At 39.4% G+C, this 19,053-nt stretch overlaps 1 protein-coding gene across 1 annotated transcript; it reads left to right on the forward strand.

Annotated features, from left to right (window-relative positions):
- The first annotated feature begins 28 nt into the window (after positions 1-28).
- On the forward strand, positions 29-18,968 carry LOC124255291 (cleft lip and palate transmembrane protein 1 homolog). Its single transcript, XM_046689164.1, has 14 exons — positions 29-319; positions 1,684-1,878; positions 2,569-2,727; positions 3,232-3,349; positions 3,913-3,998; positions 7,544-7,661; positions 8,576-8,678; positions 9,266-9,410; positions 9,763-9,856; positions 10,397-10,587; positions 10,885-10,980; positions 13,237-13,372; positions 14,352-14,519; positions 15,406-18,968. Exons 1-14 carry the CDS (start codon positions 212-214, stop codon positions 15,642-15,644), a joined length of 1,956 nt encoding a protein of 651 aa, XP_046545120.1. The 5' UTR covers positions 29-211; the 3' UTR covers positions 15,645-18,968.
- The last annotated feature ends 85 nt before the right edge of the window (positions 18,969-19,053 follow it).

Here is a 19,053-nt window from a genome sequence, read left to right on the forward strand (position 1 = left end):
GGAAACTAGCGACAACAAGTTACTAGCAAAGAACCGAAATATTATTAAATTGTAGTGACAATTCAAAAACCTGTGAATTCATCTAACAGCAGATAGACTTCTTATTTATATAAAAAAAAGTCTCCTTACAAGGTTTTTACTGCCTAATAAAAATATTCCTTGGTTTAGTTCATACTATCATTTCAGGTAATTTGGAGAGTACTTCAACAAGATGGCTGAAAACACGAGTACTGAAAATGCCGTGGAAAGTTCATCAACCGTTTCTACTGGGAATGGGGATGGAACTCAAGTCCAAAATGGAACCGACCAGTCTGCCCAGGTTCAGCTACTTCTTCTGACTTTAGATGTGTCTCATTTGTATGACTCATGATGAGAAATCGAAGTCTCGCGTTCGCTTTTTCATTGCTGATTACTCATGTACCTGCCCTGGTTCTCGCAGAGTTTCGCTCATTATGCTTTCTGAATCATAAATCAGTTATAACTCATTTGTTCAATCAGATTTTGTGCTGGTAATTTATAACTGCTAACATGGCAGGTGGAGGGACACACGTAAGATATGATTTAACGAATCCCTTTCGATAAGCAAATGCGATATTAGGTTTTTGGACTAGATCGCAGATGGTATCCCTCTTATCCGTTCATTGTTCAGATATATGCTGCTCTCTAAGCCGGTTTCGGATATAAATGTTTGGAAGGTTTGCCAGCATGTGCCATATGATTTACAAATCTCTTCTCCACCTATGAGACTTTTTAGATATATAGTAGTCATGGGTGGATCCAGGAATTTTGAAAGGGGGGTGGGGGTTCATGGGATTCGAACCACCCACTGGCTCCGCCAACGCAAAAAAAATCTTCAATGTGGTCTTAAGTCATTTTCAAAAAGGGGGGTTGAACCCCTGAAACCCCCTTCCCCTCTCTGGATCCGCCAATGGTAGTGCAACAATTGGATTCAGGCTAAAGTGACATCTCAGCAAATTGTTGCAGTTATCTGGTGAAAATGGATGCTGAAGGTTAAGCCAACAAGGCGCCTTCATTTATGTGGTAGTATTTATGACTGTAGCAACATTAATGCTTGTCTGATCCCTGTTTACCAGAATCAGACCTCTCTCTAAATGGCTAACTTCGCAAGTATCTCAGAAAAAGGAATAACTTTTGATAGCAAAAATATGTTGCTTTCTGCATCAGTCATATTTGCAGGAGTCAAGTCTTTCTGGCTCATTTTAAATTGATTGTCTCAAAATTTAGAACAATTATGCTGTCACTAAGTGTGTTTTCAATTCAACATTTTCAAATTAGTACTTACAACACTGCCATCTTGAATGTGTTGAACATGTCTTGACTGGTGAAGTTTTTACCTCACCAGTGGTCTGTGCCAAGAGAATTTTATGTCATGTCATCATGGTTAATAGGATGATGATTGATGTTCAAAATGATGTTAAGTCAGGTTATACATGTTCCAGTCCATAATATCATGTTATCCAGTTGTATCCATAAGGGCTTATTTATATATATAATGTAATGCAAAATACTGGGTATATACAGTCACTGACGGGGTCTTTGCACTTTTTTATGGTGCTAAGACCCTGTCAGTGACTGTATATACCAATCATGAACGTCACTATATAAGCTCAAAAATATTTGATACCATTTCTCCTTGCTTCAACTCTGCTTACTTCATTTTAGCCGGCCCAGCAGCCTGCCCCCAGACAAAACATGTGGTCAATGTTGAAGACGCTGGTTGTCCGCATGTTGTTCATCTATTTTATTGCAAGTCTCTTCAAACGTTCACCCCAAACAAATACAACCTCTGATGGGAGCGCAGGATCATCTGTCATGCAGAAGCCATCATCAAATGTGTATTCAAAAGAAATGAGAATGGTTTGTAGTTGATGTATTCACTGAAAAGCTGCTGGCTATCATTTGTATCAGGAGGGGAAACCTTGATCATTAGATTTGATAACTTATGTTTGACAAAATTTAGAAATCAGATCTGATTACAATTTACTAAACATGTTTGTACTTATCTGCTAATCTAATCTTATGCAGAAACAATCAAACATTATCATAGATGTTACATTTTATTGAAAAATGAAATGTTACTAAAGTTCTGAGGACCATAAGAAAACAAATTGTAATTTTCTGAGGACCATAAGAAAACAAATTGTAAGGTTTTTACCGATCCCATATATTTTGAGATGAGCCAATATCAGACCACTGTGGCAATAAATGTTCATTTCCTACACAATATATGTTGCATTATCTTTAATGAATATACCTTGTCAGTGAAAAGGTCAAAAATATTATAGACCTTAAAGGATTTATTACTTTGTAGAAGACAAGGGTTTGAATGAGAACCTTTTTCAAAGCTTGAATGATGTGCAGTGGCACCACATTAATTTTTACTAAAACAACCCCAGCTATATACATGATATAGAGGTGGTTTTGTAACCTGTTAAAGGATTCATACTTTGTAGAAGACAAATGAGTTCTGATTTTACTAAAACATTGTTTCATGATAAGAAGTTGTATCCTAGTATCAGTTTGTTGCCAGTGTAATATTTGTTGCAGGACATGTACGTGTATGTGTCAGAGCAAGAATACTTCACAGACTTCAAGAATCCTGATGCATTGTTTTGGACAAAACGGGCACTTGTGTATGGAGACTGGACCAGTGGACCAGATGGGGATGGGTCATATGTCCACAGTGACAGGATCAAGGCAACGCCGGTGTGTGCATATTGATTACATGACGAAAATCAAATTGTAACCGATTTATAGCAGAGAAAAAATATGTTAATTCTTCAAGGAGTAAAACCTCAGTTTGGGAAGAATGACTAAGCTATGCACATCCTGTTTTTGATGTTTTGATAATTATAATGCACTTTATTACAATGTTCTGTATGTCACATAGACTGTTACGGAAATTAATCGCAATTTGGCCTACATGGTTTTGTATTGCATGTTTCTTGACAAGGATCAGGGTTTCAGGTTTCATATTCTTGGACACTGACGTGTCAAAAACGAAAATGTCCTGGAGATATTTTGTCAATTTTGTCAATCTCCCACCAAAAGTTTACCAATATCTCGAAAATGTGCTGTTGACATTTTCCTGAGCCAAAATCACTCCAACAATGCTCAAAATTAGATGTTAATAGAAGTCATTTCTATGATAGCCTTAGAAAATACTTTGGACCAAAGTTCATGTCAGGAATGGAAAAATCATATTTTCAGACTATTCAAAACAACGGATCAGTGTATCTACATGTCTACTTTGTAAAAGCTGGAAAGTTGCCTGACCCTGACGAGAAGGGGAAGTTCTCCAGAAAAACAACCGTGTACAGATCCAAACGTAGGTACATGTACATGTTTGCAAGGTTTGCATTACTATAGCTTCTGACATTTCAGAGCACATTGATCCTTAATACAGGGTATTAAAGTTGCATAGGCAGCATACCATACTGTTGCATGTAGGATTGGGCTATGTAGAAATTTCCTCCTCATCCCTACAACTTACTACGATGAAGATCCAGATTAGAATTGGTCTACAGCAACCCATGCTTTTCGAAAGAGCAACCAATGGGATTAGATGGTTGTACTTGCTAACTTGGTTCATGCCAGTATCCCAATTGTGTTATTGTGTTGGTCAATGCTCATGATGTCAGTCACTGGATTGTCTGGTCCAGACTTGATTATTTACAGGCTGCCATCGTATAGCGTGAATATTGCTGATGTCCTTCACACTGTCCTGTATGTCAGGAAGATTAATTGCATTCAGTTATCTGCATTTGTATATATTTGTACAATCTAACAAATGTATCATGTATGTGAACATATTTATGTCTGTGCAAATAACATTAACCATAAACACATATTATTTTTCCAATACTAATGACAATATTCCTTTGTTTCTAGGCCTGAACAAATTCAAGAAACGTTTTTACCACAACTCTGTTAATCTGCTCACGGGAGAGACAGATGTACATCCTGATCTTATCAAGGTATGTGGAAGCACTGTGGTTTTTAATAATTGTGGCTGTATGAGAGATGGGTGCTTAAGATTCCTGTGAATTCGCATGTGCAGTTTCCTTTAGGAGACAACTATTTAGATTTTTATTGGTATTCAGGATAAAATGATTCAGCTGTCAAGTGAAATCAGTCATGTCCTCTTTAATTTATAATAGCAATATTGACCAGGCTCACAATGGGAGCCCATTAGAGTGTCCAGATTAAGGGATGAAGCTGGCCAAGAAAATGAGATGGAATAGGCCAGTCAACCAGTGGGTTAGAGTGAAGACTGGCAACACATTGTGGTACAATGCCAAGAGGCATAACTGGAGACCTACCAAGATGTAAATGCCAGTGACATGTTGACTCTGTTGTCAAAGGAAGTTGTTCCCTTTCCCAGTTGTCTCTCTTTTCGGGATTCTTTTGGTTTTCATCAACTTTGGCTTCTGTGAATACAAATGCTTCAAGGCTAAAGAAAGGGGTACCTCATCATGCATGTGGACTGTTTAATAGGGTGGTATGAGCCTGAAGTATGGCTAAACTCGTATAAACCTGTAGAGGTTACTGGTTCTTTGAAGAAAATCATCCTTGTGGTATGGATAAGCATTAAAATGTCCATTTTAAAATCCTACGACAGTTGCAACAATATTTTAATAAAAATATTTACAAAACAAACTTGTTTTTGTCTTGTTCCACCACCCCTTCAGGGCCCCTCAGGGCCTCTGCAGACCGGCTTCTAATCTAGTAGGTCCAGTCGAAAGGGTAATAGTACAGGAGGCTGAGCCAGAAACCTGATGATTACCAGAAACCAGCGTTGCGCCGACCAAAGAGGTGCAAGGAGCACATTTAGTCGATCTGGTTGGGTGGCAAGCTGCGAGAGGACGCTGGGAATCAGGGGTATCAGTGGAAACGCCCACAGAACCCTGTCCGTCCAATCAAGCTGGAAGGCATCGGAGGCGATCACCCTCGGATCCGGTATCCGAGAGCAAAACACCAGTATCTGATTCGTCACCCCAGCATCAAACAGATCCACCTTGAATGACCCTTACAACCGGGGGATAATCCTGAATACCCCCGCTTGAGCTGCCACTCGTAGGGGGGCTAGTGTATGCTGTGAAAGCGCATCTGCACAAATGTTTTCTAACCCCGGGAGATAAACAGGCATCACCCGAATGTCTCTATCTGGTCACACCAAAGGAGCAACTGCCGTGCCTCCTGCAGGAGCAACAGGGACATTGTACCGCCCTACTTGAGGATATAGGTCATCACCGTTTGATTGTCCATCTCAAGACGAACAACACGGCTTCAAACCTGATCCACAAAGCGTTCAAATACTAGCCGGACTGCTCTCAATTCCAGCACATTGATGTGCAGGCGCGCCTCATTCTCTGACTAAAGGCCCGATACTGTGAGGTCACCCAGAATCCTGCCCCAACCTGTGAGGGAAACGTTTGAATCGAGAGTGATGTCGTCAGGGTTTACAGGGGTATCCCCCTGGATAGGTTCCTGATGTCTGTCCGCCACTGCAAGTGAGGAATCAACAACTGTGGAGTCTGGAGAACATTCTCATAACTATCTGAGTGAGATCACAGCTGCGCTAACGCCTGCTGTATAGGTCGCACCCTCAGACACTCGGGAGTACCCCGTTGGTGGTGAAGTGAAGTAACCTGCGACCCTGCCTGCGACACATAGATGTTGTCATCCACCACAGGGAGCTGTGTCTCGGCCACCCTACACGGAGCGAACACCTCGTTGGGGAGGCTGAACTCCGTGGGGTCGGGGCTGTCGGAAGGGTCGACCACCTGAGGCAGGACGGTGGCTATCCTATCGTGCACCTGCCTCAGGGATGAACCGAGCAAGAAGCTAACTTTCCCCGTCGCCTCCCTGCCATCGTCCTCTTCCATGGCCTTCTCATCATGGTCCTCCAGGAGCGGACTCTCTGTCTCCAGAGATAACTCTGAATAATTGGAAGAGGGAGCCAATGAAAGAGACAAAGGTTCGAGGAGGGCCAAGGTGCCGGGCTGGACCAACCCATGGCTCGAACCTGTGCCGAGACCCTAGGGAAAAGCCTGACAAGACAGGTTTCCCAGAGAGAATAGGCTGACCCAAGGACGTCGACGATTGGCAGCGTCTGTGCACTCAGAGGTCCCATACAGGAGAACAGGAGACGCCGGACGACAATGGACCTAGAGGGGGGCTAGTGTACGCTGTGAAAGCGCATCTGCACAAACGTTTTCTAACCCCGTGAGATAAACAGGCATCACCCGAATGTCTATCTGGTCAAACCAAAGCAGAAACTGCCATGCCTCCTGCAGGTTTCCCAAAGAGAATAGGCTGACCCAAGGAATAGGCTGACCCAAGGACGTCGACGATTGGCAGCCCCTGTGCACACAGAGGTCCCATACAGGAGAACAGGAGACGCCGGACGACAATGGAACTAGACCCGTGTTTTCGTCGTGTGGAAGCTGCCCAGAGCCAGAGCTAGGGCCGAGAACAACATCCATGGAGCGTCTGTCCTCCTGCTTGCTTGACCCCTCCTTCCGTGGGTGCAGAGGAAGAAGAGGTGGAACTCTTCTTGTTAGAAAACGTTTTGGACGGGGGATCCTGAGCCCAGATACCCGAAATACGAAAGTACTCAACCGTGACTTACCGCAATTACACTGAATGCGAGAAAATTAGGGAAAGCCAATTATCTATTATGAAAGAATTATATAGAACGCCTGACCATAAAGAAGCATAGCACTACAAAAATGAAAGAAGGGAGTAGAAAACCGCATGGTCAGCCATCTTGCCTGCTACATGGCTGGAAGTTTCGACCCTTCGGCAAAGTTATGAATGAAAATACCTACATATAAATTCCATAACGCCCGTGTGTAAAGAAAGGAACCATACATACAGTATTTGAATCCTTTTCACTCATATTGACATAAAAAAAAAATACAGGTAAGATTCCTGAGAATGAACACACGCACATCCTTCCTGAGAAATGACAGCATGAAAAGTGAGGTGCGAGGTCGGCGGCAAGAGTTACCTACTCTTGGCTGTAGGGGCCCTGTAGGGGTGGTCAAACACGACAAAAACAAGTTTTTTGTTTTGTAAATATTTTTATTAAAATATTGTTACAGGCTGTCATAGGATTTTATAATGGTCATTTTAATGCTTATCAGTACCCAAGGAGGACTTCTGAAAAAGAATCTGATACCTGGTGTTCCTTGATCATAGCTAGGTACCATCATCGGGATATGTGGCCCATCAGTCAAAGATGTCACAGCCCCTTGCATCCCTAACAGAGCCAAGGTCCAGAAGTTATACTTAGTTGCAGAGGTTTGAATCAACGTTTAGCTTCAGCAATGACCACTGGAGTGACAGCGCCTTTAGCTCCTGATGAGTTCCCTCGAAATGTCCATGAAGTGTCTCACTTTCAGCTTTGTCCCACTTATTCCAAGACTGAACTGAATCACTGACTTAGACAGCAGTCATAGTGCTCTTGGAACATTATTGGTCAATCTCTAAGTGTTTCTACTTTGTTTACTGACAGAGAGAGAACTCTTCCTCCTTTGAGGTTCTGTCTCACTGGCATCCCAACATGACCATCAACCTACTGGATGACTACTCCCCTTGGATAGAAGGCCATGTTCCAGCTCCTCTTGATGAATGTGAGTCTCAGTAATCATTTTCATGAGCAGTGTTCACGAATGGTGTTTCGAAGTAACAGGACATTGGGTCCTGTAAGCTTCAGATGTCTGTCTGACCCATTGAAAATTCTCAGGACCCAAAGAATAAAATTAAACACACATTTCAGATCTAACATTTCTTATAATTGGCATTGAAATTATTAAAAAACATATGATTTATAAACAGCAAACAAGTGTCACATGTCACATATAACAACTTCAGTCAAAGTCATTGTGAAATATACAGTCAGACACTGGGGCCGGCGGGTTGTAGACTTCTATCAGACCTTTGGCGAATCTGCCGGATTTGTCAGAGGGTCAGCCGCTATTCGTGAACACTGCATGAGTGTTATTTAATTGGTCCTACAGGTTCTCCATTTGCTGAAAACAAAGCAGAGAGCAAAACAACTCAAAACAAGAAACTAAAATATTCTTCATTCTTCATAGCAATGGGTCTTTGTGTTTCAATACAGGAGTTATATTAAATGGAGCATAATTCAACAATTACCAATCATCTGCCTGGTTTATTAAATATGAAGGATTTCTAATCCCCACGTGGGTACAATGGGTGAAACCTATTTCAAGTGCCCCCTGCTGTGATATTACTCAAATTTTGCTAAAGCACTTTTGGCATAACTAAAGACAAGCAGCAGTGACATAAATGACTCTTTTCCTGCACCAAATAAACCATTTAGAATATAACTCGTGAGCTCACAACCCATGCTGATGTTGTAACCACTTGTAGAAAGTTTTCTTGACACTTGTAGTTGTATGTTTGTTTGGAGACACAAACACAGTTGTTCTTGTGAATTGTTCTGCATGTATATCATAATGACTATGTGGAGTTGGCATTATATCAGCTTTACGTTATCTCCTGTTTGTTCTGGATATTTTAGTTATTGACTTCATCCCTGGTACTGACAAGTACTACCCAGTCTTGTATCTGAATGACTACTGGAACCTCAACAGTCACTACATGCCTGTCAACGACACAGTCACGTATGTTCCTCACCTCTCAAATATGCATGTCTTGCACAGTATAGTAGTATGCTTCTCATAATTGGAATTCTGAATCTTATAAGCCTTAAGGACAGTGACTAGTCTTGAGGCTTTAGTATTCACTCATCACACTGAACCCATTAGAGGTGATTCAGATGGCGTAATGCTGAATATAGCCATCTAATCTGTTACTGTCTTGAGCAATAGTCAGCCTGTGCCAAGTTGGACATTGACGGTGGTAGTGGCGTAGTTATCATGGTGAAAGTATCCAGGGAAATTATTAATAACATGGGGATATGGCTGCAGTATTGCCATGGCGATGTGAAATTTGAACTCAATAATTTATGCTGGATAAGTGTGGATGCTGAATTCACATAAACTGAATGATAGGATTATAGACTCTTTGATGATTTTGAGTATTTTTCACCATTAATGTTATTGCTTAATCTATTATTTGTTGGAATAAAAGAAGTGAAAGAAATAATCATGATTATAGAAAATATGAATAAGTCTGTGAAAAGATACACATATTTGTTTTAGATGTGGTGGGTTTGAATGTTGCTGTAGTTTCGGTTTATTGTATGCAGGGAGCTGAACTTGACCCTGACGTACAGCCCCATCTCCCTGTTCCGCTGGCAGATCTATGCTGCACAGGGCATGCGCAGCAAGTGGTACAGCTTCATGGGGAGCGACCTCATTGAGGAGAATGACGACGATCAGGATTCACTGAAGGTTACTATACTGAACAGATGATCATTTGCTCAAAAACGCTTTGTTTTTCCCTCAATCACTGGATGTCAGTCTCAAACAGCACAATGTATTATCAATCTCAACTCCCTGGGGAGCATACAACTCTTGCTGTCACTAGGTGCACTGAGTTAATGTGGCTTTCCCACATTTGATGATGATGATTCCCATGATCCCCCAAATAGTATGTATTTAATAATCAAGAATTGAGTTAACAACAAACAGTGTTCATGACAGTTACAGTACCTGGTTTGTCATCAAAATATGTAAGTGCCTGTGGCATATCCACATCTGAAGCAAGACTCATTCAAAACAATGCTCACTGTGTGGTTTTCAGACAGCTTTCTTGGAGACCAACCCCTACCTTCTTGCCCTGACTATTGTGGTGTCTCTTCTACACAGTGTCTTTGAGTTCCTTGCCTTCAAGAATGGTAAGTTCAGGAAACATTGCAATCAAAGGGCATAATCCATGTTCACTTTTTGGACTAAATGGTGATATGCTTTAGCATTATTTAGTTAAATCGGCTTATGATCAGAGCAGTGTAGTAACTACTAGTAACTATCACCCTTTGTTTGCTTACAAACGTTAGCCTCCCATACCATCTGTAAGTATTCCCCCATAACAACCATATGTCATTTGTTCCCTGACTAGTCAGTACATATTCACTACCTGCATTCTAATAATGCAATAATGTGACTGCTCTCTCTCTCTCTCTTCTCCCCCCCTCCCCCCAAGATTGTACTTGATCATATCTATTTGTTTCCACATGTATCATTTTCATTATTGCTACATTTTCTTTAAAATAAATGGTGATCATGGTGCTAAATGGTGATCCTAGGTTTGGTTCATCATTTGACAAAAATGTGTGAATCCCATTCCGCTTTACCCATCTGGAGTAATGGGTGAAATTTGCTAAACGTGCAGAAAATCGAAATCGTTCGCTTGTCACAGGTAATTGTTCCTGTTGCAGATATTCAGTTCTGGAAGAGTCGCAAGTCTCTGGAGGGCTTGTCGGTGCGTTCTGTGTTCTTCAATGTGTTCCAGTCACTCATTGTGTTGCTGTACGTCATGGACAACGAAACAAACACTGTTGTCAGGATCAGTGTATTCGTTGGACTGTGTATTGAGATTTGGAAGATCCACAAAGTTGTCAATGTCAAGGTAATGTATAGATTATGACCACAAGTCTCCAAGTATGATTTTACAAATTACATTGCATTTAGTGTTGATATTATGTTCAGCTGGTAATCAGTAGTAAATATTAGTAATAGTTGATGTGGTACATCTGACTGCTATACTGTAGTTCCGCAAAAGTTTGAGCAAATGTACGCCCAAGATCATTCTGTACATCACAGTCAGTGTTCAGCCACAAATTCCTGTGGGTCTGTACAGGAATGACATATATATGTAACTTGTAATCTAGACCATGTTCAGTCTTGAATTATCTTGTATTTTCAGTTTGACAGAGAGAATCTTCTCCTAGGAGTGTTTCCTCGGTTGACCCTGGGAGACAAGTCCAGCTACACTGAATCTATGACAAAGAAATATGATACTGTAAGTAGGGGTCATTTTACAATGAAAGGTGGCATATATTTGGGGTGGTGGTGTATCCTGATAGCGTTTTGCTGTTCCTCGAGTAGATGACGTATATAGGATGGAAATATACTCTGTGATGTTCCCTCATTATGTGTCATAATCTGATAACCGTGGACTCTGTGCTATTCCCTCTATATATGCAATAGCCTAGTAGCCATATGCTCCGTGCTATTCCCTCAATAATTGCCATAGAATGATAGCCATACTCTCTGCTATTCCCTCAATATATGCTATAGCCTGAGTGCGATTCCCACAATATATGGATAACCTGGTGGCACTATGTGCTATTCCCTCAATATATACAATGGCATGGTAGCTGTGTACTCTGATATTCTGTCAATATATATATGAGAACCTGGTAGCCATAGACTCTGTGCTGTTCAGCTATCAGGAAATGAAGAAGGCTGTGATGTTTCATATTTTTCGTCATCCAAATTTTGAATGATGCGGAACCTAATTATCTGAGCCTTCTGACTCTGATCCTTCTTTCCGTTATCTAACAAAATACTTGGTGTTTTTGCAACTTTGTATACAACCTTGATTTATTTTCTTACTTAACATAATTATAGTATCATAATTAGCCCTGATTTGCTCTGATAAGATGTTATACGAAGTTTGTGTGCTTATGCATATCTGTCCGAACATAATGTGTATTTCAAGTGATCACTTCCTAAATGCTTTCTTTGCACTATGGGCCCAAGGCCTCAATGTTCCTAATGAATAAATTCTCTGTGTGAAGAAATTAGGTTATCAATAGTCAAAATTAGTCTTATTTATTTTCCAAATAGTTCACAATTATTATTTGACTGGATTGTCAGTATACCTTTATAGATTGTAGAGTCAGAATTCTTTCTACCTTTAACTCTGATTAAATGTGTTGTCTGAAAAACAATTGGATATCTTATCAACACTCACTTTGTTTCAAATAACAAGAAGGCTGTGATGTTTAATATTTTTCGTCATCCAAATCATGAATGATGCGGAACTAAATTATCTGAGCCTTTCAATACTATACAATTGACCCATTTAGACTTTTTTGTACAGCACAAGTTAGAAAACCATGTTTAACATGTTCTAGAAGAATTTTGATATGTTTGTAATTTCTGCAAATTAACATACCAGCCTGAAGTCTTGCAACTTTATGTACACAATGTTGACCTTGATTTACTTGGACTTTCCCAGGACATACAGGTGGAAATGTTCTAGCTTTTCTCTGATTATTTTGAAGGAATTTCTAAGAGCCTTTAATCTTATGTATATCTTTTTATCTTAATGAACCATGTCCTAAGATCCCTGATGTGAAACATATGTCATATTTATTCATCAGTGTTTATACACTGAAACAAGTAAAGGAACGTTTCCTAGATTAATATTGCTGAAAATTTGACGAGATATTGGTTTTGACTGTCAGAAGTTGTCTGTTTCATTGTATTGCACAATTCTATTTAAACAGGCTTCCCAAAATACCTCCTTTCCCTTCAAAGTAGTTTTGTTATTAGAGGAACTGTGAAATTGTTGTAGGAGTCATAGTTTGTAGATGCAGGAAGCTCTACTAGTAATTCTTATTTAAAGAAGGGGCGGTGGGGTAGCCTAGTGGTTAAAGCGTTGGCTCGTCATGCCGAAGACCCGGGTTCGATTCCCCACATGGGCACAATCTGTTAAGCCCATTTCTGGTGTCCCCCGCCGTGATATTGCTGGAATATTGCTAAAAGCGGCGTAAAACTAAACTCAGTCAGTCAGTATTTAAAGAAGGCTATGATGTCACACATTTTTTGTCATCCAAGTTATCTGACGTAGCCATAGACTCTGTGCTATTCCCTCATTTTGGACGTGAGCTGAGAGACGTTCCCGAATCAGTACATAAAGAAGGCTATGATGTCTCATATTTTTCGTCATCCAAATTTTGAATGATGCGGAACTAAATTATCTGAGCCTTCAAACACTTTAATATTTGATTTGATTCAAAACCATTTGCTCACATCCTTAGTCATCGTATTGTAGTTTCACCTGATAACTCTTTACTTAAAGCAGTCTTATTTATCAACTCTTTACAGTGAATAGAATTTACAGAGAGCAAAACAGATACAAATATGACTGGAAACATGCCACTCCCACTCAACCACTCACAAATATCAGTGGCATTTTACCATGACGATGAAATAAACCTCACTCACGCACTCACTCACTCACTCATACATTTGCCTGATGTTGCAGCTTGCCTTCAAGTACCTGTCATGGCTTCTGTTCCCCCTACTGGGAGTTTATGCTGTGTACTCACTTCTCTACAATGAACACAAGGGATGGTACTCCTTCGTCCTGGGCATGATGTATGGGTTCCTCCTTACATTCGGTGAGTGTTTGTCCACAGAGAAATGTTGTGCATCAATGGTATCTTTCTGTATCCATCCTCTTTACCCCTGTCTGTCAAGTAACCTTTCTTTAATGTATGTGGGTACAATGTGGGAAGCCCATTTCTGGTGTCCCTGCCTTGTTTTTGCTGGGTTATTGCAAAAAGCAGTGCTAAACCCGACTCACTCACTCAGTCTTTAATATTTGGGGCATGATGACCTAGTTGTTTTTTGATGGGGCAGACGCAGTGAGGTAGCCAGGTATTTAAAACATTCGGTCTGCATTCTGAAGACCAGGGTTTCATTCCCCATGTGGGTACAATGTGTGAAGCCCACCATGGTATTGTTGCAATGTTGCTATAAGCCACATTAAACTATACTCACTAAGATGCCCCAATTCAGGTTGCAGAGTTGAACCCCATTTTCCATGCCAAAAGCTATTATTATATAGATAGTATTTTCCCTGTACCACGATTGGTCAAAATACCGTCACATGATTGACTACAAAACACGATATTGACTTGAGTTTTCTGATAAATTACGATATTGACTTGGGTTACTAAAAATAGACAAGGAATCCCGTACGAAGGGGCTTCCCCCGCTTTTCAGCCAATCAGATCACTCGGATAGATGGCACAGTGTGTGCATTAAAAGTTTATGTTAAAACCCGCTTTCTCTTTCATTATATAATAAAACAATTATAGACTTGTAGAGGTCGATATCAGTTTTTTATTGACCTGAGAAAACAATATGGACCTCGCGAAGCTCGGTCGATATTGTTTTACTCAGGTCAAGTAAAACCGATATCGACCTCTACAAGAGTCTATAATTGTATATTATTGTGTGTTCAAATAACAGTTGGGTATCACCCAAAGCATTCCCAAAGTTTCCACAGATCTTAATGCAGGGTTGTCATATTTGAGTGAAAGGCTGAAGGTGTGAATGAAATGCCTGATTGTGATGCTGTTGTGTTGTCTTCAGGTTTCATCATGATGACTCCCCAGCTGTTCATTAACTACAAGCTGAAGTCTGTGGCTCATCTACCATGGAGGATGCTGACATACAAGGCCCTCAACACATTCATTGATGATATATTTGCATTTGTCATTAAGATGCCAACATTATATCGTTTAGGATGTTTACGTGACGGTAAGTCTCAATGCCTCGCATCGAACATGTTGAAAGGAATTGTTAACAGTCTTGAACTGTAATTATAGCAGTATCATCGTCATTAGATCACATGGCTTGTGGGGATTGAGAATTGCTCCTCAGCAAACTGTGCTGGTTGTAAGACGTGACTGAATGGATTGGATGGTCAGGCCCAGTGCCTTGCTTCATAGTGTACCCATCTGGAAACACACACATACAAACAAACAATACTTCATGGTATTATATGTTATATTTGGGATTACACTTTCTTAGTTAAGTTCAGATTCTAGTACTTTTGTTGGGTTGAGTCCCATCTGGGATTCAAACCCTCACCCTCAGAATCAGCACACAAAGTCAACCGCTTAACACCAATGGCAGATTTCTCATCTACAGAGACCAACATCACCACAAAATGGAAGTCGGTAGAGTTCACACAGTAGGAATAACTGACTTCAAGAATTAAACATGGATTCACATACACCACCATTACTCTGCTTATTGGCCCAGTGAATTCATGATGGGGGAACGTAGTATGTACATAGACTTTGAATACACGTACACTTTGAATACAGACAGTGGTTTTAGTGAACCCTTGTATGTTTAAGATAGACAGATGTATTGACTAGTAGTATTATGTATCCAGCTGATGTATGACACTAAAAAACAATCTGAAGAATTTATCAATTGTAGCATATTTTATGTTTTTGACAAGTGATGGATTATCAAAGTATGTTGCATGTGACATGTTTTGGATGAATGAAATAAAACATGGCTATTGACCTTTGTTCTGTAGACCGTTTCAGAAAATTACACAAATTAAGGGAATCATGACCTTTTTAGTTCAAAAATATATTTCAAATTCTCATGATTTATATTTCCTTTTCAGATGTGATATTTTTCATATATGTCTATCAGCGTTATATATACAAGATTGATCCAAAGAGGGTTAATGAGTATGGAACAAGCCAGGATATGTTTGAACAAAATGGAGACGTCAAAACTGAAGATCAAGCAGCCATTACTGCAGCGTCTGCAACAGAAGGTGATACTCCAGCCATAGAGAACCAAGAAACGGTCACCACGGCAACAGATCCTAAACCAGCTGAAGAGAAGAAAAATGACTAGGAATGGATTGTGAAATTTTGAGCATTTTTGTGAGCAACTTTCTTCCTTCCAGCTGTGGAAGTTAGAGCTCTGACGAATGTGTGTGAGGGTAGATGAGTGGAATGTCTGTGTTTGGAGAGTAGGGGATATTTAACTGAGCCAAAACTTGAAAGATACCTTGCTCCTCAGTGGTGTGTTATGAAGTCATTTTTATTGGTTTCCGACTGGTACTGAATAGCATAATTGTTTGAATTCCAGTGATTTTTCATTTTTCTTGTGCAAGTGGCCCCAACTCAGTAGAGGAATGCCTTATAGTTTCTGCAGAACTAATCCTATTTACATAGAATCTATTTTGAGAAGTTTTCTTTGAAGACAGTATATTGTGCAATAGAATGTCGTTTTCAGAGTATGAATAAGATGTTTGACAGAAAACCAGGACAGTTATCAGCCTGAAATAGCAATGTTAAACATCACACCTAATCTAAAACATGACTGTACTCAGATATTTCCTTCAACAATAATTAAATATGGTCTTAAATATCAGGAACTGTGTTGGATGTTTCGCCTCATAAAATGCCTCATATTATGTCATTATGATAACTCTAAAATTATTAGTTTGATAGCATATAGGACCAGTTTCATTAATAATTAATTGGTATTCTCCCCAGGGAGCTTAGAATATATTTGAGAGCTTCCTGAACCAAAGACTAATGTTAATGTACCTCCATGGTCACTCACTTGATGAATGATGCATTCCAAATGGTCTTACACCACAGGAATAAGCACTGAAAGTGTACAGTTCGGCCAGTGTCAGAAGAATGCTTCCTAAAATCCTTGAGGAGAAATATGTTGGTCATCGAACATTCAATATTTTGTGATCAAAATGTGTCATGCCCATTGCCACACACTGTTCTACTCATAAATCAAGTCGGTTTCACCTATGTTGATATTCGTCGTGTTTATATTGTGTTGTCGAGCTGTGTAACCAGAGATGTTGCTGTTCAGAGTACATGGGTGCTGGAAGATAGTTTATTTGCATTTTTATACACGGAATGTTTATCTGGTAAAGAAAATTTGGTACAAGAACACTTGATTTTTAATAATTTTCACTTTGCACACACATCTGGCGAGATATGTGTTACCTGCCTAGTGTAGGAGATGGAGTGTTATACAGAAGCTTTTATTATAATTTCATTTGTGTGAAGTTTTATTCTGATATGATTCCTCTCTGTACAAACATCTGAGGACTCCTCAACATGAGACAAATTAGAAAGAAAAAAAAAAAGTTTATAAGCCACAACACTGATCAGAAAGTTTACTTGATGACCTTCAAGTGGAGGCGTCACCTTCATGCAGAGGGGTGTGGTGTTGTAGTAAAAGATCTCATTTGAATGTGATAGGCTGTAGCATTGTCCTTGAAAACAGAAGACTGTTTGTTTGGTATTGTTACTGTTCTGTAGGATGTCCATTTTTGTTATAAGGAAACATTTGCGTGGCAAGTCAGTATTTATGTTTCAGTAGGATATCCATTTATGTTTGCAAGTCAGTATTTAATGTTGTATTGATGCATGTAATGTACAGGTCGCCTGATTGTAGGTAAATCATTGTCATTATTGCAACGGAAATTGCTGGCTTATAAACATATAGCTGTGATCACTTCAGACATTCTTGTTGACAGAAGTGCCATCACCCAAGGTAACCTTACACATCCTTTTTATATTTTCTTGTAAAAAAAATAATTTTATTTATTCTTTTACCTAAAAGGTTTCCAAGCTTTGATATGGAATGGCCCCTTCTCTTTCACTTTCATACAGTTTGTGTCCTCCATTTCACTTACATGGTTTTGCATATACATTTACATATTTTAATCATTCATGAATCTATGTTTTTGCCACATTTATGTTGTTGCCATCTTCAGGAGGAAGCAGTTCTAACAACAACCAAAATGAAATTTATTACAGGGTAACAGGATTTGATTTGTACACATTTTATGGCTCAAATTGGCCATTTCTAGATTTTTTGGGATGCAGGTTTTTCACTTCAAGTCTGTAAGTTTTTCCATTTTAATGGCTTCTTTTCCACAGTTAATGCAAACAACTTTTGAATCAACTGGCCCAAAATTGGCTCTTTGCATTATTTTTACTACGTCTTAGTGTCATCATATGAGTATTATCAGCTAAGTTTATGAGACAAAACAGATTTTTAGTAGACTGTGGCATTGGACCAGAGGTTAACTGCCAGACTGTTTTCATAACAAGAGTAGAGTAGAAGCAAAGAGGATGAACATTTCCAGATACAGTTAAAGTATGTTGAAGCTTCCTTCACCACAACACTTTTATGTTTCCTGTTAAAATCGAACAAAAATGAGCTTGTACAGTGCATCCAAGGTGTATTCACCTGCTTTTTTCAGTTTGAATGTGAAACTATAAATAGGAACAACTGTCATCAGAACATCCATTTGTTGGTATCCCATAGGTACAACTTACAACCAAATCCTAGCAAATTGTTATGATGCATGTCATATGAAGATGTACCAAATATACTGGACAAAATAAGTTAGGGATATTGGTATTTTTGTGATTGATATGTTATCAGTGTGTCAATGAATAAATAGATCATTATTCATAATTTCAAAATTTACATATATCCCTAACTATTTTTGTCCAGTATAGTTTTACCCCAAACTGTTACAAGTGATTGTCACACACCTAGCTTCTCTGTGCAGGATTATACCAGTGATCTGGCACCAATGTTCTGGGCTTTCCCCCCCCGCCCCAGCATTGATCTGGATCCCTAGGATTACAGGGCAAGAGAAATTCTGTGTTTCTCATCATGCATTTATGAACCATATTCCACTGAGCAGATGTTGCAGAACCAGAATGTTGTCAACTCAGATAGTGATTCCTTTATCAATGTGATGAAACTCTTTGACTTCTTCAGTCATTGCACAGTACCGATATATACTACTCAACTTTTGAGAGGAATACCTTTTTTTTGCCATTATACACAAAACTGATTGTCATGTCAAGTGTATATGTAAATAGAACGACATATCCAATTATCCCTATCAAACATTGACTAGTATACATTCACAAATGTATGTTTTCTTTTTATACCTGACAGATAAGAATCAATTAGAAAATGTTGTGATGTTAAATCAGAGTAATATAATGACTAGCAGATTATTGTATTCAGTTGTTCAGACATGCAGAAAGATGTATCATGTATTAGAACTGTCATGTAAGCAGATTGTAGGAATCGAAAGGTGTGTACCTTGTGTAGCATTACTTGTGATATTGCATGTTATCATCATTGTTGAAGAGTCAAATGAAGTGATCCTGCTGCCATGAGTGTTGTGTTTTTTGTGCGTTTGCAATGGAGAATCACTCTGGAAGATACACAGTAGTGTTGGCAATTGGTTAAAATCTCA

Source organism: Haliotis rubra, unplaced genomic scaffold (assembly GCF_003918875.1).
Source record: "Haliotis rubra isolate DU_JTF1 unplaced genomic scaffold, ASM391887v1 Scf6, whole genome shotgun sequence".
NCBI classification, from domain to species: Eukaryota; Metazoa; Mollusca; class Gastropoda; order Lepetellida; family Haliotidae; genus Haliotis; species Haliotis rubra.

What these genes read in the sequence shown, in the direction of transcription:
- LOC124255291 (XM_046689164.1), top strand. Translation starts at nt 212, where the DNA reads ATGGCTGAAAACACGAGTACTGAAAATGCCGTGGAAAGTTCATCAACC. An exon ending in TCCAGCTCCTCTTGATGAAT is followed by an intron (nt 7,662 to 8,575) that starts GTGAGTCTCAGT and finishes TGGATATTTTAG; the next exon opens with TTATTGACTTCATCCCTGGT. An exon ending in CCTGTCAACGACACAGTCAC is followed by an intron (nt 8,679 to 9,265) that starts GTATGTTCCTCA and finishes TATTGTATGCAG; the next exon opens with GGAGCTGAACTTGACCCTGA.